Genomic DNA, 20870 nt, shown 5'->3' with positions numbered 1-20870 from the left:
AACAAAGCCTACAGTATGTTTGTCAGCTAAATCATTTCAGGATTGATCAGTCAGGACTTAAATGGGGTTTTTTTTTTCTTTTTTATTTGAACCTTCTCATTTTTATTCAAGAGCCATAAAGTGTATCTGCAGGAACACGACAGCTGTGATAGCACATCGGTCACTGTCTTCTCGGATGTGTCTCAGCCTATAGTTTGATTGTTCCCTGCAGAATAGTGATGGTCTGTCCAGCTATGTTGATTCTTCCATCATCTCTCACTTCAAGTTCCAGCTCGCCGCCACGACTAGAGCACTGGTAAGCTGCACAGGCACAGTAAGCCGATTGATAATGGATAAAAGTGGAACACATCAGTTATCAGATAAATGACACATTAGTAATACGTACCCAGCAATTTCTTCTTTCCTAGTTTGTCAGACCAGTAGCTGCCTAGGACTGTGTGGGCAGATCCTGCCAGAGCACATAAGCAGGAATAGGTTAACACTTTCTCTCAAAATGCATTAATAAGACACCTGTAAATGCATCCACTTTAGTCCAGCTGCTTATATGTAAATGTTTTTAGACACACAAATGTTCAGAATTATGTTATTTGATGAATAATAACTATAGATTACATATTAGTGAAGGGCAATCATCTTACCAGTGACAGGATCCTCAGGGATGCCAACCCACGGAGCAAAGTTTCTGGAGTAAAAGTCATATCCTGGCTGGCAATCCGGTGATCCTGTTTCCACATTTTAGCAGCGTTTGATATTTAATATTTGTTGGCAGAAACATTCAGTGAATTTTGTTATACAAATTAAAATGAGCAACAAACGAGTCCACAGGACGGTGATGGCAAAGTACTGTGCTCTTCATCACCATCATCATTAAAACACCAAATGAGGGAATGTTTTTAGCAGAGTGCTGTTCATCCCTCCAGCAGAGGTGCATTGAAGCTTTTCTGATGGTACATGGTGGGACAACACCTCACTTAAACACTTCATGTTGGGTTTTCTTTGGTTTATTCTTAAAGGGAAGCATTGACTGTTAAGTCTTCAATTTAATGGAATTGCTACATGTGGTCTGATCCAACAAGTATACAACTCTACACAGCTCCGATTACCTTTCATAGTGACGACGACGGCTCTGACTCTTCCACTTCTCTCACTATTCTGAAGAGCCACACTGTCAACTTTCAGATGGGTAAGCACGGAGCTGGAGAAAACACACAAAAAGCACATACAGTGGGGCAAAAAAGTATTTAGTCAGCCACCGATTGTGCAAGTTCCCCCACTTAAAATGATGACAGAGGTCAGTAATTTGCACCAGAGGTACACTTCAACTGTGAGAGACAGAATGTGAAAAAAAAAAAAATCCATGAATCCACATGGTAGGATTTGTAAAGAATTTATTCGTAAATCAGGGTGGAAAATAAGTATTTGGTCAATAACAAAAATACAACTCAATACTTTGTAACATAACCTTTGTTGGCAATAACAGAGGTCAAACGTTTACTATAGGTCTTTACCAGGTTTGCACACACAGTAGCTGGTATTTTGGCCCATTCCTCCATGCAGATCTTCTCGAGAGCAGTGATGTTTTGGGGCTGTCGCCGAGCAACACGGACTTTCAACTCCCGCCACAGATTTTCTATGGGGTTGAGGTCTGGAGACTGGCTAGGCCACTCCAGGACTTTCAAATGCTTCTTACGGAGCCACTCCTTTGTTGCCCGGGCGGTGTGTTTTGGATCATTGTCATGTTGGAAGACCCAGCCTCGTTTCATCTTCAAAGTTCTCACTGATGGAAGGAGGTTTTGGCTCAAAATCTCACGATACATGGCCCCATTCATTCTGTCCTTAACACGGATCAGTCGTCCTGTCCCCTTGGCAGAAAAACAGCCCCATAGCATGATGTTTCCACCCCCATGCTTCACAGTAGGTATGGTGTTCTTGGGATGCAACTCAGTATTCTTCTTCCTCCAAACACGACGAGTTGAGTTTATACCAAAAAGTTCTACTTTGGTTTCATCTGACCACATGACATTCTCCCAATCCTCTGCTGTATCATCCATGTGCTCTCTGGCAAACTTCAGACGGGCCTGGACATGCACTGGCTTCAGCAGCGGAACACGTCTGGCACTGCGGGATTTGATTCCCTGCCGTTGTAGTGTGTTACTGATGGTGACCTTTGTTACTTTGGTCCCAGCTCTCTGCAGGTCATTCACCAGGTCGCCCCGTGTGGTTCTGGGATCTTTGCTCACCGTTGTCATGATCATTTTGACCCCACGGGATGAGATCTTGCGTGGAGCCCCAGATCGAGGGAGATTATCAGTGGTCTTGTATGTCTTCCATTTTCTGATGATTGCTCCCACAGTTGATTTTTTCACACCAAGCTGCTTGCCTATTGTAGATTCACTCTTCCCAGTCTGGTGCAGGTCTACAATACTTTTCCTGGTGTCCTTCGAAAGCTCTTTGGTCTTGGCCATGGCTGTTTGGAGTCTGACTGTTTGAGGCTGTGGACAGGTGTCTTTTATACAGATGATGAGTTCAAACAGGTGCCATTCATACAGGTAACGAGTGGGGGACAGAAAAGCTTCTTACAGAAGACGTTACAGGTCTGTGAGAGCCAGAGATTTTCCTTGTTTGAGGTGACCAAATACTTATTTTCCACCCTGATTTACGAATCAATTCTTTACAAATCCTACCATGTGAATTCATGGATTTTTTTTTCACATTCTGTCTCTCACAGTTGAAGTGTACCTCTGGTGCAAATTACTGACCTCTGTCATCATTTTAACTTGGGGAACTTGCACAATCGGTGGCTGACTAAATACTTTTTTGCCCCACTGTACACATTTACAAAAATGTGATGAGTGGGTGTAGAAGGCTAGTTGCTTGATTATTTGTTTGGCCTTCAAACATATGAATAAGCCCCACTACCTGGAAGCCTGAGAAATACAAATGTTTGAGACTTCATGAACAACAGGACCATGATTCAGATTCCTTTCAATTTGGCAACAAGCAAAGTTTTTTTTTTTTTTACTAACGCGTCACAGCTGTCAGCCAGTCGAATCAGCAGCTTCTTGGTGTTGTTGGACAGATAAACTTCCTGAACCGGGAGGTTTCCCACTGCGGCCTGTGTCACACATGTAAAGGCAGAGATTTAGCTGAACGAACACACACACACACACACACACACACACAAACAAGCTGCTGATGGTGGGCTCAGCCACAACGCTACACACCAGTGGAGAAACTTCTCAACCATCTTCAACAAGAGAACATGATATCCTTTAAAATTGGTTTTGGTTCTACCACTAAACCTTCCTTTATTTTCAGTAGAAATTGGACTTTAATCTGAACACTGTTGTAAATAATTCTAGTGATTTGTGTTTAACAGCGGGTCACCAATGTTCCCACAGTTTCTCTTTGACTTCTGTCTCTTTTCCTAAACTCTTACTTCACATTATCCAGCTCCCATCAGCTGCCCACAAGGCCTTACCCAGCATGGACCTGTGAGAGAAGCCTAAGAGGCCATGAAGGTGTATCAGCTCGTGTGTATGTCTCAGTGGAGTAGCACACGGTTATCATTCACCTCAACTGTGCAGAGATCTAAATGACCTAGAAGAGGCAGAATGTCTCTTTTTAAAACTGAATACTTGAAGTCTCCTGAAGATCAAACGGTCTGCAGTATTAGAAATAACACCTCAACTAAACAAACAATGTTATGAGTGCTACTGACAATGTTGATTTTCCTGTTTGTGTGAAATTCTGAATCTTTTCTTGTATATTTTTGTAGATCAATAGATGGCCAGGTGGCCAGTTTTTAATTCGACACTCTTAAAGCACTGCAGTTTTAAAGGTTTCCGTTATTGTGAGTGTTATGAAACAAGGTACTGAGACAGGGACCAGCTGAAAGGGCTGCATACATAATTGTACTGAATCTTTAAGTTGGTCTTACAGTTAAAATATGTTGGCGTGACACTATGATAGTTTAAAATATGATGCATAAACCTCGGTTTTGTCAGAATGTTCAAATACTTTATCAGATACCTCAATCTCAACACTGAGGACTTTTGGTACTTAAAGCATAGAAAACTTCCTGCTGTGAAAGGGTGGGGACAGCTTTCATGGCCAGATAAGCTCATACATGTCTGTCAGTGTGAAACTAGCTCGGTCTTTAGCATAAAACAAACTAAAAAGCCATATCCATCGTCGTCTGTATGTGACAAAAGGTACCATCCTCCAGCTCTACCTTTTAGAGGTATAGTATCATTCCCTGTTTCCTATGATAGTTATAGTATTTAACCAGAAATGTTAACTTTAAAATAACTTAACTATATCAGTGGGAGTCACTACACTTGTCTGCAGCTAGAAAAACTACGTTTATTCAATTGTTTTCTCAGTAAAAACCTGTATGAGTCAGATCGGCAGAACTACATCTGTGCAGGAACAGATTATACAAAAAAAAACATATCTTGATGACTTTTAGTTTCAGGAATATGTATTATTATTATTATGTATGTATTTAGGATCAAAACGAATCTGCACAGTATCAATTTTACCAGTTTAATCCATACCAGCTGTACTTAACTTTATTGAACCCCATTCATTATTAAGCAGCAAATGTGAAAAATTCTCCCAACCACAAGGCTAACTGTGACTCTTCTGATTTTTACCTGCTTTGTTCTTGTGTTTCTGTTTTTCCCATTTTAAAATCTTTTGGTTGTAATTTTTTTGCTGTAATGTTATGAATAAATGATAGAAATCCTAACAAAGCCTACAGTATGTTTGTCAGCTAAATCATTTCAGGATTGATCAGTCAGGACTTAAATGGGGTTTTTTTTCTTTTTTATTTGAACCTTCTCAATTTTATTCAAGAGCCATAAAGTGTATCTGCAGGAACACGACAGCGCACACACACACACACACACACACACACACACACACACACACACACACACACACACACACACACACACACACACAGGAATGTAGCTACACTTTCACAAACAGTTCACAAAAATGTGATTTCTGACCTTGATGGTATCTTTGAAGTCGTTGGGATCCTGAAATAAAAGGAGTTCAGAAAGAAAACCATTTTACATACACTGTTAATAATACAAAAGAATCTTTTTATTTATTTATTTTTGACATTACAGGAATTGATGTGTTTATGTAACTAAAGAGAAAAGTTTATTTTACCTGTCGTGTGGGGGGGTTCAGAGGAAAGTCCATGATGTACCCTTCCTCCTTCTGGGTGACGCACAGATCTCCACTCTTGGTCTCAAACACCAGGGTGGGGTTTACATTTTCTGAAAGAAAACATCCATTACATGGTTATATGCTGGCACCTCTTTGCTCCTTTTTGCAGTCAGCTGCATTGTGCGGTACAGGCATCTCTAAAAAAGAAAAACAAATCGCTCCAGCAGCCTTTTCTAATGCACCTTGGTGTCACTTTTTCTTTTTTGGAAAAACATTTTTATGTGTAAATGTTGCATCTTACTGTTGTATTGGAACAGCACTGCTGCAGAGGCCAGAGTGGCATGACCACACAGATTGACTTCAGTGGTTGGTGTAAACCATCGAAGGCGGAACCTTGATCCTGTTAATCACACATTTAAGACTTTTTTTCAATTTTGTTTTGGTTTTAGTTTCAAATACACAAAGTTAGGCAGTGCAGATAATGATGTTGGTAATTGGCTTACATCCACAAAGGTCTTCAAGGTCAACTTAATGATTTATTGGTTAAAGATTGACTAAAAGACTTATAATTTAGTAACCATCATTCTTAAAAGTGTGGTGTGTTGTCAACATATATAAAAGTACTGTAAAGATTTAAAACATGTCACATTTGACCTATGACCTCCCCTTCAAGGTCAAGACATCTAAACATTATAATAATGCTATATAGAGCTACTTAAAACTGTTTCTTACTGCCATTGAACTGTCAACATGCAGGCATATAGGGAAAGATACATTCAATTCAATTTTATTTATATAGCGCCAAATCACAACAAAAGTCGCCTCAAGGCGCTTCATAGATACAGAGAAAAACCCAACAATCATATGACCCCCTATGAGCAAGCACTTTGGCGACAGTGGGAAGGAAAAACTCCCTTTTAACAGGAAGAAACCTCCGGCAGAACCAGGCTCAGGGAGGGGCGGCCATCTGCTGCGACCGGTTGGGGTGAGAGAAGGAAGACAGGATAAAGACATGCTGTGGAAGAGAGACAGAGGTTAATAACAGATATGATTCAATGCAGAGAGGTCTGTTAATACATAGTGAGTGAGAAAGGTGACTGGAAAGGAAAAACTCAATGCATCAAGGGAATCCCCCGGCAGCCTACGTCTATTGCAGCATAACTAAGGGAGGATTCAGGGTCACCTGGTCCAGCCCTAACTATATGCTTTAGCAAAAAGGAAAGTTTTAAGCCTAATCTTAAAAGTAGAGATAGTGTCTGTCTCCCGAATCCAAACTGGAAGCTGGTTCCACAGAAGAGGGGCCTGAAAACTGAAGGCTCTCCCTCCCATTCTACTTTTAAATACTCTAGGAACAACAAGTAGGCCTGCAGAGCGAGAGCGAAGTGCTCTAATAGGGTGATATGGTACTACAAGGTCATTAAGATAAGATGGGGCCTGATTATTTAAGACCTTGTATGTGAGGAACAGGATTTTGAATTCAATTCTGGATTTAACAGGAAGCCAATGAAGGGAAGCCAAAACAGGAGAAATATGCTCTCTCTTTCTAGTCCCTGTCAGCAGATGAGAAAAAATGTGGGAGATGGCTCTAGAAAACATCTGTGTGTCAGCAGAGAACTGCAAATGTCAGATGATATTTTTGGCAAATTACAAGAATACTGAACCCTTGCTGCCATGGTTTGGGTTCACTTTTTACTTATTTAATTTAAATAACAGGCGCACTTTAAAAAGTCATACATGCTTTCATCTTATTACATTTGGACTTTTGTAATTCCCTCTAACCAGTTGTTTTTCTCTCCTTTCTCAGCAAATATAATTTAGAGTATTTTTCAAAAGTCACATTTTTAAGTCTGAAGTAAAACTTATTGTATCTGTTCCTGCTTCCTCTTTGTAAATAATACCTGCATTCCTCTTGGACCGACTGCACACTGCAGTTTTTCACTGTGACAGCTTGTTGCACAATTCTTTGGACTCCATACAATGTAACATTGTTACCTGACAGACTGCTGAGGACAGGTGTTTTTCAGTTTGTGCACGCAGTGAGTAAAATGCTCTGTGTGTGTTTAACTGCAAAGGAACACTAAACATAAGCTAATGAACAGATAAACCTAACTTGGAAAAATAATGAGCTCCTGCTAATGGTTGTGGGTCCTTAATTCTGCCTAATGGCACTAGTTTGATTTTGCTGAAGGCTAACCTTTTGTGATGCTCTTATGCAATCCAAAATTTGTAATTGACATTTCCTAATAGGTACAAAGTGCCATGAAATAGACTTTGTGGTGATTTGAATATATTTTTCTCTAATTTAACTGTATTTTGATCCTTAAATGTCTGTTCTCTGTGGCAAAACTTCAAAGTTTTAATTGTGTGACAGTGTCACATCTTCCTATGGTCACTAGCAGATATTTATGTCCTCAATAGTAACCTGGAAGCTGAACTTCTTGCTAAATTTTCATCCTAATACCAGCTATCTCAGGGGGGCAGTTTGCTTTCATTGAGTAGATTTGTCCTTTTTACGGATAAACTTTTTTCACTTTTTTTGTAATCTCAGGCAGACTGATCCAGGCTTTTTCCTCATCACATTTAGACTATTTTAATTCCCTCTATGGAAGGCTCAGCCAGAAGTCCCTGCCCTTATCTGCCTTGTTCAAACTTTAGCTGCCTGAGACGAGAAGAGCCAAGATCACATTACTCCCACTACATTAGACTTATTCAATATAGAATTGATTTTAAACTTTGCTTTATTGTTTGAACAGCCTTACATGACTTCACTCACCTGGTTAACAGAGCCACGGCCTTGATTCAGACCTTCCTAACTGTTCCTGCTGCTCACATCTTTACAAAAAGAGATCTGGCATTTTCTCTTAGACCCTCACAGCTGTGCAAATTCTTCACCACTCCTCACAACTTTTTTTTTTTTTAAGTGACTCCTTTTTTTCCTATCATACAATTTCCTTGACTCATTTATTTCACTTGTCATATTATTCAAGTTTTGTGTCGTGTTTTTATTTTTTGTTTTATTTCAGTCTGTTTTTTTTTCTGTAAACTATTTTGCAACGATTATATACATAAGCTTTATTATTATCATCATTCTTATGACTATAAATTCATACAAACTTGTTAATCTATATTGAAAATTTCTATCCTGCACCTATAGGGGCTACTTTAAAGTTTAAGCAGCATGTGAGCCGTACACCATACTGTACACTTTTGAAAGAGAGCTTTCCATTACAGCAATACAATCTAAGAGGCTTTGGAATTGGCAAGGCAAAAGTGATCTGTATTAAAACAGACATACCTGTAGTAAAGCTATCAGAGGGATTCGTCCTGGTGATGAAAGCAGTTTCTGAGAGGTTCATCTCTGCTGCTATCTTGTGATACAAGTCATCACTCAGCTCCTGTTAGAAACACACGATTTAACGAGCAAATGATAGTGTCCTGAGCTGCTTTGACCAGTTAATGATTGTAAGCTTCTGGCAGACAAACAGAGGAAGTTTGCTCACTGAAAATGAATAAACATTAAATAAGTTAATTGGAAGCAGCAGCCTGATGTGTCTTATTCAGTTCTTGTGTGATAGCACAGTTTTCAGCGGAACGCAACAAACCACTTTCATTTTCATAGTTGAATTTACAAAAGATTGTTTAAGTTAAAATACTTTTAAAAACACATCTTGTCGAGTTTGTTTTGCAGAAAGAATTTCTGTTTCTGGTCTGCACTTGTGCGAAGCACCGATGCAGGCCGTCATAGCGCAGGACTAAACATTAAGCTTTGACCTAAATATTCTTACTCACACGCTGAAGTGGACAAACTGCCGCTGGGTTTCCCCTGAACGGTAAATTGGTGAAGGCATCCAGCGTGAACACTGGTATCTCCATTGTAGGTGAGCGAAAGAAGACGAAAATGGCTTGGAAGTTAAGAGCCTCCGTCCTTCAGCACGGATTTTGATGGAAAGGGTCCACACGCAGTGCTGTGGATGGACTTTTGACCCTCCCTCTGCATGTGTTTTTTCTCTCTCCCTGCAGCCTATCCTATTTTCCACTTGTTTTAGTCACATTTAGACATAACCGGTTTGCGACTGTAGTAGAATGAGTATGTGTTTAAGACTACAAACTTTACCCCTTAAGATAGTCACTTAACTGTGGTTATTTGACAATCTAAAAATAACATTTTTAATGCGATAAATACTGTTTTGTATTGTATAGATAGCCAGAATATGCATGACTAGTCTTACAATATTTTGAGAGAGTGATTAATTTATGATTATAGACACACAAAAAATCCGACTACCCTGACGATAGTTTAGTCTTAAACGCATAATCTAGATTTTGAGTTTACAATAACGGGCAAGCTGAATATTTGGTAAATTGTATTTTTATTACATGTCCCAGATACCAGCTCTCTTTGGAGTCGTAAACACAAGCGTCATATCAATAAGCAATTTGGAAAACACGGACTAGTAACAGAAAAAAAAGACGCTAGAATGAATCAACGTTTATAAATCGAAATCTCGCGAGAACATACCTGTGCAAGTTTGCTGGCAGTGTCACCTGAGGCACGGGGCAGGAGCAGGAGACCGGGGATAAGAGGAAGCGGTGAGATAATTTTACCGGTTCACTCATTGCTAACTGTGGATGTGTTTCTTTATGGAGTTGTGTTTTGACATCCAGTGAAGACGCAGGACCGTTAAAACGAGAATTCGTTTGTCCTGTACGTTTGACCGCTGTCTGTGTCCTACAGTTAGCCTTAGCGGCTAGTCTGCTAAATGCTAATGTTGCCGAGCTAACGTTTTCGCGTAAGTCTGGCTTACGAGAAACATATAACTAGTATGAATATTAGACTGATGGATACTCAGATTTGGAGAACTTTTTATTAAGATGCCGTCTTGCGTTTAAAGGATCAAGTTGGGTATAAGTTGAACTCCGACTAGGTTAGCTAGCGCGGCTCTCGAATTTTTAGCACAACACATAAACAGCTGGAAGGAGGAAGTATCAGACCATAGCTATTTAAGCTGTTCTGGCCGCTGCAAAGATACAGAAAGTCGTTATTAGATATGTTCTTTGAAAGCTTTTTGTGTCATATGTTACTAATAGTTATTTACTTTGTTTTATTGTACAGTTCCGGCGAGGTTTGTTGTCGGTTTAATCTGAATTTAAAAGTAAAAAAAAGAGTCTAGTCTGTCACTGCGTCGACATACCCGCAAATGTTAAAATATGAGATGAATGCAAACTATCCGGATAGATGCACCAGTAAACATTTAATCTCAGTGTTAACTTTTGCCAAACCTGTTGCTCTTGCAAATCGGTTGACAAAAATAGGATTGAAGGGGAAGATTCGGCAACAACTCGAGTGATCTTATTTATGTTTAATAAGCCAAATTCCTTTAAATTAATTATTCCTTCAGCTTTTATTTACCAGATTAAAATTGAGTCCATCATGCCCACACTTAACAATGAGGGATTGTTATTGCAGCCTAACTTTGTTTTAAGATTCTTTTTAAAATTCATTTTGTGTGTAAAGCACACACGGGGGATGTTGGCTATCTCAGGATCTTACTCACAAGTGAGGGCAGAAAGGGATTGGATGTCGGGCTGAGGCTTTTTTTTTTTTTTTTTTTTTTTTTTGCAGTGATGCAGATTCCGAACCGGATTTTTGTGATAACGAGAGACCTGAACGTGAAAGCAAAGCTGTCAATTTACCGATTGATATACGTCCTTACCCTCACCTATGGTTATGAGCTCTGGGTTGTGGCTGAAAGAATGAGATCACAGATACAAATGGCGGAAATTAGTTTTCTCCTAAGGGTCGCTAGCCTCTCTCTTTTTAAGATGGGTTGAGGAGTTCAGCCAAGCCACAGGCATTCAGAGTAGAGCCACTACTCCTGCACATTGAAAGGAGCTAGTTTGAATATCTCAGGCATCTGATTTGGATACCTCCTGGGCGAGGTGTTCTGGGCATGTCCTACTGGAAGAAAGCCCCAGGTATTCCCAGGACACTTTGGAGTGCCTTGGTGTTCTCCTGAATGAGCTATAGGAGGTGCCTGGGGAGAGGGAGGTCTGGGTTTCTCTGCTTAGGCTGCTGACCTCACGATCTGGCCCCAGAGAAGCAGGAGAAGATGAATGGTCAAGTACTGTTTGCAAGCCAGAAGCATTAAAAATTTTCCACTTCATTATCATTAACAGTGAATGCACACATTATTAAAATGCACACCAGAATGCAAAGAAAAATAGTAATAGCAAATAGTAATTCATAACAATAAATGCATTTTTTTTTTAAAAAGTTTGTTCAGTGTCCAGTACCCCCAGAGCAAATGACCAGAATACTTTTGGTCCTTTATATAGATCTGGCACAGGACTCCACATAGTGACCCGCGCTTGTTGGTCAGCAAGACTAGAAGCATAATGTTTAGAGATACACTAAATATGATTTTTCTCGGCCGATTCAGATTTGTTTTTGAAGTCTGACCTACCGATCCCTATTTTCTAAGAACAACAAATGACAACACATGGAAATGAATATCTACTCATCTTCAATGCTAATATGAGCTGCTTTCTTGCCACAAGGAGTAGCCACAGCAGGTAGTGTCCCCCTTTTTTGGGGGGGGGGGACTGTTTCGAACTGGAAAACTATACACCCTTACTGACGCATCCGACTGGAATAGAGCCAGTAACTTTTTTTTTTTTGCCAAATGAATGTTAATCATAACACTGTGGAGTCAGCTTCAATGCAAAATATCAATTTTGTAATAAATGGATTATTAAACTTAAGAATTCATAACTAAGCAAGTGTTGCTGACACAAATGTCTTTCTGCTGTGTTGTGCCGTCTGTGACAGTGAGGATGTCTTTGAATGACGAGGGGTACGTGGTTCGGATCAGAGGACTTCCCTGGTCCTGCACACAGGAGGAGGTGGCCAGTTTCTTTTCTGGTGAGGAAACAGACGTCTTTACATCCTCAGACAAGACCTTAGCTGTTAGTGTTGAAATTGTCACTAGACTAGTTAAATCGCTTAGCATGGCATTCAAGTTTGCATGCACAAGTCTTTTGTAGCACATCTCTGTTTTTGTTATATGCCACACTATTCAAATTTCAGTAGCAATATCAAAGAGCCAAGGGTATCAAGAAAAATGGAAATTATGACCAAAGAATTGGATAAAACATCCAAGCTTTCAAGATGATTTTTAGGACAATAATGTAAAGGTTGTTTATTACTTATCCAAACTTACCTTGAGTGCCTGAACTTGGATGTTTAATTTTTTTTTATTAATTTTTTTATCTTTTTGCAATGGTTCATTACCATTACCTCTTCTCTAGCAGAAGACATCAGTTTAAAAACTTGACGCAATCTCTCTTATGTTTAGACTGTGACATCGCGGGAAAAGTAAATGGAGTGTGTTTCACATACTCAAAAGAAGGCCGTCCGAGTGGAGAGGCATTTATTGAGCTGAAAACAGCAGAAGATTTCAAGAATGCTCTTGCGAAGGACCGTAAATACATGGGGCACCGATATATAGAAGGTAAGCAAACTGGTTAAAACTGAGCAACAGATTTGAATGTTAAGGACGCTACACACTGAACACGTTGAATTTTGCAATGTGATCCAGGAGTTAAAGCTGTATCACGCTGCTTTTGTACACATTTCACAATGTCAGTGGGGCGATTTGAACTATTATTAGCAGAGTTGGCAACACATAAGGAGGTATCAATCATTCTAGAGAGGCGTCACTGTTTAGCTCTGCGTCTGAGGTAAAATGGTATTATTTTACCATTTCTATTTCATTGTGTATTCAGTCCCAGTGTGCAATCTGAGTTACAGGTACACTTGCTGCCAGATACAGTGATCTGATTGGTTACATCTGTTTATTCAGATCCATAAAATCGAGCTTGGTTCAAAATAAAAGCAAATGCCCCAAATTCATCAACTGAAATTATGCGGTCAGTGTGAACTGCTGTGTTAAGAAAAGGTGAGTCAGAAGAATATTTTTAATGCAAGAAAGTTACATTTTACGCGTCTGGTGCATAAAGGTTTTTTTTTTCTCTTTCTTTGTATCATTAATGGTTCATAAAGCAGCAGTTATTCAGTTATATTGGGTTCCTCATTTGCATATGAAGCCTTTAAGAAAACTGTAATGAACATGTTTAAGTTTAATTTATGACCAGCATGTGATGTTTGTGAGTGTCTGTCTGTCCAAATCAGTGTTCAAGTCGAACCGTAGTGAGATGGACTGGGTGCTGAAGCGTAGCGGTCCTGCTGACTATGACAGCTGCAGTGGCTGCATGCTGAGACTTAGAGGCCTGCCCTTTGGCTGCAGTAAGGAGGAGATTGTTCAGTTTTTCTCAGGTACATGAACACTGAGACTTTTGGGTAAATACTACATAAAGTTGTATTGATGTTACAGTAGATATTTTAGTCTGAAGGATAGTTTTTCAGTGCTGTAGTTTGTGTTTTGTTTTTTTTATTGTTATTCAGAACACCGTAGCAGTCAAATGAGATGCAACCATAAATTTAATTTAAGACAAACACTTAAGAAAGCCCTTTGTCGCTTCATTGCAATATAGACCTTGTGCAGAATATTTAAAAAGGCTATAAAAAGACAAGTCTTTAAAAAAAAAAAAAAAAAAAAAAAGAGCTGTCAACTTCACACGATCTTCACTATAAACAGGGCTATATTAGGAAATGTGATGTGGATCATTAAAAGAAAAAAAGAAATCCAAATACTGCCAACTTCACTTTGAACAGTGCTTTTCACTTTTGCCACTAAACCCCATTGCAATACATAGGCATATGCTAACCTTCAGAGTAGATTGACAGGTTATTAAACTTAACATGATTAACTGTGACTAAGTTATTAAACATGTCTGCGTGTTCTAATGTGTGTTTGTTCTTGCAGATTAGTCATGCTGTGCTTACTAATTTGTCCTTGTCCGAATTGTTAGTAGTACAGCAATGATGTTGGTGTTCTGTTAGTCCATTATTTAGCACATTTGTATGACTTAAGATGCCATAGCTCCTAAAGTATTTAATAATAGAATGAGCTGGGCTGTTTTGGCTGAGGGTAGACAATCCCATAAAACTGATCTGGGGTCAGTATTAATGACACTGGCATTGGCTATCTAGGATAATATACACTAATGATTAATATAGATGGATACTAATATTATATTTTTTTCAGATAAAGCATAATTTGGCCATTGTGCTACATATACTCTGTAGTTGTTGTTGTTTTTTAAAAAAAAACAAAAAAAACAACAAAAACAAAACAAACAAAGGTGAACATACAGTGGCTTATAAGCTGACTCCAAGGCAGTTTTTTTTTTTTCTTCTTCTGTTCCACTGCTGAGCAGCAAGTGTAAAGTCAGTCCCCTAAGATGCTCCTATTTTAAGTAGTATGAGATAATACAGCTGTTGTTTATTTGCTTTAATGACCCATTAATCCTTAAAGCTCCACTGATGTAGTGGGTGTTGTACAATCAATTCTATCAGTCTACCTACCGACCTATGTATTTGTGTGCTTGGGTTAAAGGGTTGAGAATCGTGCCAAATGGGATAACTCTGCCAGTGGACTACCAGGGGAGGAGCACAGGGGAAGCCTTCGTGCAGTTTGCCTCAAAGGAGATAGCAGAAAAGGCTCTGGGGAAACACAAGGAAAGAATAGGGCACAGGTGGGACAGATGGGAAAGGGACGGGCTGGACTGGGTTGGGCTTCTGTTAACAGCATTTAATGGGTGGTGATATTAGAATAATTGTGGTATTATTGGGTTGGGGTCTGAATATAAGCATGGGTGGATGTGCTAGTGTGATTATTATTATTTATTTTTTTATTTTTGGTAAAACTGATAAAATGGTAATTAATAATGGGTGGATCATGTTATATTTATTTTTATGCTAATAAGCTTAATTGGTTTATATATTGTAATTAAATGTGAAATATTGGGATGGTCTGTCTGTTTTTTCAAATAAAGGTTGGTGTATTATTTTTGTCATAGACAATTTTCCCGTGTTCATTTAAGATGTGGGAGCTCTATTTAATTGCCTTACAGAAACATTTGGGTTTAATAAATGATTCATTGGTCCTTATTTTATGACCTTCGTTGATTTATGTAGATCATTTATTATGGGTGGGGGGTATAAGTATAGAATTAAAACAAACAGCCAGCACAGGTTCAACCATTAAAGCAGAGAAACAATAAAGCACCTAAAAGCCCTGTAATGATTTCCTTGGCTGTAAGTAACAGTGGTGAGGTTGGTGTAGAAATCCTTTACTTCAGCCTTAAGCCCAGCTAGTGAGATTTTGAGGTCAATCATTCAGACCACTGATTAGAATATTTCTACTTTTGTGTCTTTATCTTCTCTCTGTAAATTATATCTATGTTTGTAACCTTAATTGAGCCACTTCAACACCTTAACCCTCTCCTCTGCCTCTTGGTTTTTTTTTTTTTTTTTTTATCCTGCGTATCTCTATGTACCTCATATTTCAGGTACATAGAGATTTTTAAGAGCAGTCGTAATGAAATCAGAGCCTACTATGAGGTGCCCCGGCGGGGAATGGGAGCCCAGAGACCAGGGCCCTATGATAGACCAATGATGAGCGGCCCCAGAGGAGGGTTTTTTGGTCCTTCTCCTGGCCGTGGTGCCACCATGATGGATAATATGAGGAGTGGAGGTGGTTACGGAGGAGGTAAGCAGTTTTTGTCTGACCCTGTAGAAAAGGACCTTCAGTTATATTCAGAATAAATTATATTCAGTTCTCTCTCATTCTGCTGGTGTAAAGAGCCTTGTTTCACCTGTAGTGTATCTGTGAGCGGTGAACTGCAGATTGTCTTTGCTGTGTTACTGTGTCCAGGTTACAGTAACTTTGACAACTACAACGGGTTCAACAACTACTGTTTTGGCAACGGCATGTTTGACGAGCGAGTGAGAGGAGAGAGGGGAGGAAGAGGTAAAGTTCAGATTTTATTTGCCTTTCAGAGTTGTGTATTTGGAGTTTAGTGCCCCTGCTGAAAGGCTGGAATATTTTCTGATATTTGGTGATTACATTTGGTTAATTGCATTTTATTTTTCTCAAACATGTACTTTATCTGCACAAAACATTTGTTAATGAAAACAGGAATGTGCTTGGATGTTTAGTAAGTTGCCCAAGGACATTTTAACATACGGATGAAGGAACTGAGGATTCCTGCACTGCCAAGCTTCTGAATAGTAGACCAACCCTCTCTGAATCTAAAAACTGAAAACAAGATTTTTGGGGCCCACAGTTGCAAACTGAGTAACCAGTGAGGAACGTAACTTGTCTATCCAGAAGATATGTTTAAAAACCACGTGTACTACTACACCACACACCCCTGTTTCAAATGATTAAAATAGAAAATAACTTCTGAGCAATTTCAGACTTCTACATGTTCCAGCTTGTATGATTTGAAACTAAAATCATTCAAAAGGCTTTTTTTTTCTTCTTTTTTTTTTTTTTTTTTTCAGGACAAATGATTGCCTTGCCTTTTTCAACAGCCATCTTAAAAATTGTCACCATCTTGAGTTTTCAAATAGCTTATCATGAAACTGTAACTGGTACTTCTACCTGCCTGTGAATGATTTCCCTGCAATTTTATCTACTGCACTAACTGCTGATGTCAATAAGTGAAATTAGGATTTGCTTTGTGAAGCAGATGTCTATGGCAGTAAATCTAAGACTTCTCAGTGAAGATTTAACACCTTTTATGTAAGAAATGTATATTATACACACATGAAATACTGAATTACTGTTTTGTTTTTCTCTCCGCCCCACCACCACCACTTAGGAGTGGGAAGCCATGGTTACAGTAGTCAGAGTGATGTCGGCTCAGGCTTTCATAGCGGTCATTTCGTCCATATGAGGGGTCTACCTTTCCGTGCCACAGAGGGAGACATCGCTAAAGTAAGAAAACGCTAATCTGATGATTTGTCTTAATGTCTGGATCAAGAATATCAAACTCTGTGGATTTAACTGAAAATATTTTTATTAGGTGGCAGAAAACTGCATTATTCAGTTGAGTGTGTCACGTGTGAGAGAGGGTTTTCATACTTTCTCATTTTTGAAGTTAGAAGTTGGAAATGTATTATCTATGTGGGAACCCAACCTGTCCAGTCCTTTAGATCTGAGATGTCTGGTTTCTGCTCATGTCTTAAAATATCCAGAATTGTATTAACCTTCATTTATTTTTCACAGTTCTTCTCTCCTTTGAACCCGTTAAGGATCCACATCGATATGGCTCCCAACGGCAAGTCAACTGGAGAAGCAGACGTGGAGTTTCGCTCCCATGAAGATGCCGTGGCCGCCATGTCCAAAGACAAAAACCACATGCGTATGATTTGGCTTTTTTTTTTCTCTCTCTCTCTCCCCTCAAGCCAGTGTTTCCATTACTCTCACTCAGAGATACTTGTCAACTCACAGCAGAGATGCAGAATAAGACAGTGGGAAAAATTAAAATAAAAATGTCAGTGAGGCAGAATTAACATAGGAATACATTTTAAGGAGGTTAGTCTTCCTATTGAGCTTAGACCAAGTGTCTAAGATATTTCAGCTTGATTATCTTTACTAATCAGTTTCAGATAAATGCATACATGTCATTTACATTAATGTCTAACAATATTTATTTTTAAATGAAACGTCCATAAACCTCTTTGACTGATTGGGTTGATGTTGGTTTTCCACAGAACATCGCTACATCGAGCTGTTTCTTAACTCGACAGCCAGCGGTGCCGCTGAAATGAGTGAGTTTTAACAGTGTTTTGTTCAGCTTGATACAGTTTCATTATACATTTATAATTTTGAGAATGAATTTGATCATTTTCAAACCAAATGATCTTTTTTGAAAACCTTTCAGGCCGTGGCAGCGGTGGTTACTATAGTAACTCAGGAGGAAGCTCCCGGAGCAGCGGGCTGCGAGGTGCATACTGATGATGTCATCCCACAGCTCCAGTCCATCCTGGCGTTCATGTCACGTCTCTGAAGGCCACATTTAATCAATGAGTGTTTCTAAGCAGGAAAGCTGACGTGAAGTTCCACATTTTCTTTCCTTTTTGTTTTTAAAAAAAAAAAAAAAAAAAAAGGCAGAATGAAAAAAGTAAGACACAGACATGACCACAACGAGCACTATTTTCACACTATTCCTAGAAGCATATGAAGAACAACATGGCTTACACGGAGATAAAAATCCCGGAGCTGTCACAGGTGCTGAACGTGCTCAACTGGTCATGTCAAAGGATTCATGTTTCTTAAAATTGAAGATTGTAGTACAGTTTATCTGAATACACACAAATACAGAAAAGATACAAATTGCAGAAAGATGTTGTCTTTTGTAATTATATTTTATGGAATGGTATTAAGAGCGTTACATCTGAATGCATTAGTTTTTGACGACTTTAGTGGGATGCACTTTTTTTTTTTTTAAATTCTCCAGTGCAGCAGGAGCTTCATCCCACAGAGCAACAGCTGTGGTGTTTGGATTGCTTTGGTTTGGGTATCTCGTTGCAAGTCTTCATAGGTTGCGGTCTTAATCATCTTGATTGAAGTGTGTTCAGATAATAACATCCATTTGACCTTGACTTCAGATCAGCTTTTCTGGTTGAGAATGTTTTGTAAATGTGAGCCTGTGTGTTTTTTATGAATGTTTTCACAGTTCATTACAGAATTTAAAAAAAAAAAGTTGAAATATTATATTCCACTCTCAAAGAGTGGAATTAAAATAAAGTCTATATTTGAGCTGTAAGATAGCTTGTGCAGCTGTTGTACATTTTGCCTAATAAATTTTATATTTAATTGTCTTTCTGACTGTGATGTTATTTGAGGACAAATCTCCATATTGAGGTTATTGAAATAAGAGTCCACATTTTGTTTAAAAAAAGCAAAGCTGATTCAAGTTGAGGACTTGAATCGGCTAGGAAAAAATGACAGGAAGCAGGAACCCATTCTGTGAGTGTTTAATCAGAAACTGCGAAACAGTCAAGACAACAGACTGTTGGCAACAGAGTTAATTTTAAACTGCAAAGTAAGCTAAAGGGCAACGGTGGTAATCGATATTTATATACAATATTATGTATCAACTGTACAAGTCCCACATTAATCTGGGACATTTAAGACAAAACAAGACTAGTCTGGGTTCAGCTCGGAAATATCTGCAAATAGATCTTCATGACATGTTTAGACTATATCGGAAACAATTTTATCACTTATTGAAATCATCCCCGGTCTATTGTCTCTTCACTGGAATTACAACATCCAGTACTTTAATGAAGAAAAAAATCAATTTGTAAACTTTGCAAGCACAAAACTAGAATCTGCACTGGAACTCATATTTCAAACTTCCATTCAAAACTCTTAGTTTGGCAACACAAATGCACTATTTTAAAATGGTTAAACTTCCCCTCACGAATGGAGCAGCAGTAAAAAAAAACCCAAAAGTGATTCTTTAACATCTGATTGCAACAAACTTCAAGTAAACGGGGGAAAATTCAAAATTTTCAGGCTTATAAAAGTACAAATTAATGTGTATAAAACAAACTCAAATCTATACTTCACCCAGTATGATTGGCAAGTGTTCAAACATATTTTGTAAGTAGGTAACACTCACGTTTACAACCACTAACTTTAGTCGTGAGTTTCTCTAATTTCCAAAAAAACAAATGAACCAGCCACACTGAGAACGACTGAGCTCAAACTAGAGCTGACTGCATCGACCCCTCCTCTTGCTCCTTAAAGCAGCACCCACTGCATTAGTGTCACAAAAACAGTGAAACGTACCTTTAATGTTTTTTTTCCCCCCTTGGCTAGTGTTGCTACTCTGAAATATTCTGGGCTCTCGTTTTAGATCCTCAGTGTAGAAATATAGGACTCATTTTGGCAACGTGAAAAGAAGGTAATCACTGCATTTACACAGGCACATATGGCACAAATACCACAAAAAAAAAAAGTTCAAGTGCTTTTCATATCCTCACGGGAAACTAGTGTCAGCAGAGCTCAAGCTGCCTGGAGCAGTAAATAGTCTGCAGATTTAGCCTGAAGTGTGACTGCATACAAATCCCATTTATAAAAATGTTCCTGGATTTATAAAAATGTAGTCCTAAGATTTTTCCCAGTGGTTATGCAAAGGAGTCTCAACATTAAATGCATACAGGATGACGAGTTCATAACTAATTTTGCTTGTGCATCTTCCAAGAACCCAAAGCATCTGAAATACGAGATCCCGGTGACTGAAGCTGAGCAACATAGACTGTATATTAAAGATGGAGATCATTTCTGGGTCTCGTGTTGTAATGGCCAGCAGCGAGCTTTCAGAAAGAAGTCAGACTATACAAATCTATTGGAATTTCTTCCTTTGAGCACCCTCATCTATGAAGTTAAACACGTTCCTCATGAGATTGTGGTCTTAATCTCTAGTGTTACATTTCACTAAATACAACATGATCTTTTATTTGTATATTATTGTCCCCATTACAGTAAAAAAACAACAAAAAAAGCAGTTTATGCCTTTTAGGTAGACCTACTTTGTGACTTAAAAACCTGGTTAATCCCTTCCCTTCTGCGCATAGTCCTGTTCAGTCCAACCTGTAGAATCAGTGTGTATAAACGGGGCATCCCCCAAACATCAAGATGAGAAACGAGAAACACTCAGCTCACATAAGGGCTTCGCTAACCAGTGAGTCCATCTTTTATATA

At 38.8% G+C, this 20870-nt stretch overlaps 2 protein-coding genes across 5 annotated transcripts; one reads left to right on the top strand and one right to left on the bottom strand.

Moving 5' to 3' along the window:
- Positions 1-64: 64 nt before the first annotated feature.
- LOC147338858 (phenazine biosynthesis-like domain-containing protein 1) lies at positions 65-9888 on the bottom strand. Of its 2 annotated transcripts, none has more exons than XM_086285549.1 (10): positions 9704-9888; positions 8480-8579; positions 5486-5584; positions 5185-5294; positions 5019-5048; positions 3027-3115; positions 1104-1195; positions 639-722; positions 386-448; positions 65-300 (listed from the first exon to the last, which is right to left on the bottom strand). In XM_086285549.1, exons 2-10 carry the CDS (start codon positions 8538-8540, stop codon positions 188-190), a joined length of 741 nt encoding a protein of 246 aa, XP_086141675.1. In that variant the 5' UTR covers positions 8541-8579; positions 9704-9888; the 3' UTR covers positions 65-187. The 2 variants fall into 2 exon arrangements, with proteins under 2 accessions (XP_086141675.1, XP_086141666.1); XM_086285540.1 differs by lacking the exon at positions 9704-9888 and adding an exon at positions 8974-9166.
- Positions 9620-18979, top strand: hnrnph3 (heterogeneous nuclear ribonucleoprotein H3 (2H9)). Of its 3 annotated transcripts, none has more exons than XR_015128313.1 (11): positions 9620-9774; positions 12014-12106; positions 12540-12695; positions 13376-13519; positions 14703-14841; positions 15658-15857; positions 16023-16118; positions 16975-17090; positions 17408-17517; positions 17870-17926; positions 18040-18123. XR_015128313.1 is itself a non-coding variant. In XM_086285522.1 (11 exons), exons 2-11 carry the CDS (start codon positions 12019-12021, stop codon positions 18111-18113), a joined length of 1206 nt encoding a protein of 401 aa, XP_086141648.1. In that variant the 5' UTR covers positions 9620-9774; positions 12014-12018; the 3' UTR covers positions 18114-18979. The 3 variants fall into 3 exon arrangements, 2 of the variants coding, with proteins under 2 accessions (XP_086141648.1, XP_086141655.1); XM_086285522.1 differs by having other exon boundaries at positions 17382-17517; positions 18040-18979; XM_086285529.1 differs by having other exon boundaries at positions 9736-9974; positions 17382-17517; positions 18040-18979.
- Positions 18980-20870: the final 1891 nt, after the last annotated feature.

Source organism: Aulonocara sp. 'chitande type north' Nkhata Bay, linkage group LG1 (assembly GCF_057382095.1).
Source record: "Aulonocara sp. 'chitande type north' Nkhata Bay isolate Kocher_YH1m ecotype deep benthic linkage group LG1, A_spYH_male_GT1.1, whole genome shotgun sequence".
Classification (NCBI taxonomy): Eukaryota; Metazoa; Chordata; class Actinopteri; order Cichliformes; family Cichlidae; genus Aulonocara; species Aulonocara sp. 'chitande type north' Nkhata Bay.
Note: the sequence above shows the minus strand (reverse complement) of the source record. Positions and strands in the feature narration are given on the sequence as shown.

Coding starts and splice junctions, on each gene's coding strand:
- LOC147338858 (XM_086285540.1), bottom strand. CDS start 9,057: ATGGAGATACCAGTGTTCACGCTGGATGCCTTCACCAATTTACCGTTC. Junction 8,580..8,973: donor CAGTTTGTCCACTTCAGCGT/GTGAGTAAGAAT, acceptor TGTTTCTAACAG/GAGCTGAGTGATGACTTGTA. Junction 449..638: donor CCCTGAGGATCCTGTCACTG/GTAAGATGATTG, acceptor GTGCTCTGGCAG/GATCTGCCCACACAGTCCTA.
- hnrnph3 (XM_086285522.1), top strand. CDS start 12,019: ATGTCTTTGAATGACGAGGGGTACGTGGTTCGGATCAGAGGACTTCCC. Junction 15,858..16,022: donor TGGAGGTGGTTACGGAGGAG/GTAAGCAGTTTT, acceptor TACTGTGTCCAG/GTTACAGTAACTTTGACAAC. Junction 17,518..17,869: donor CAAAGACAAAAACCACATGC/GTATGATTTGGC, acceptor GGTTTTCCACAG/AACATCGCTACATCGAGCTG.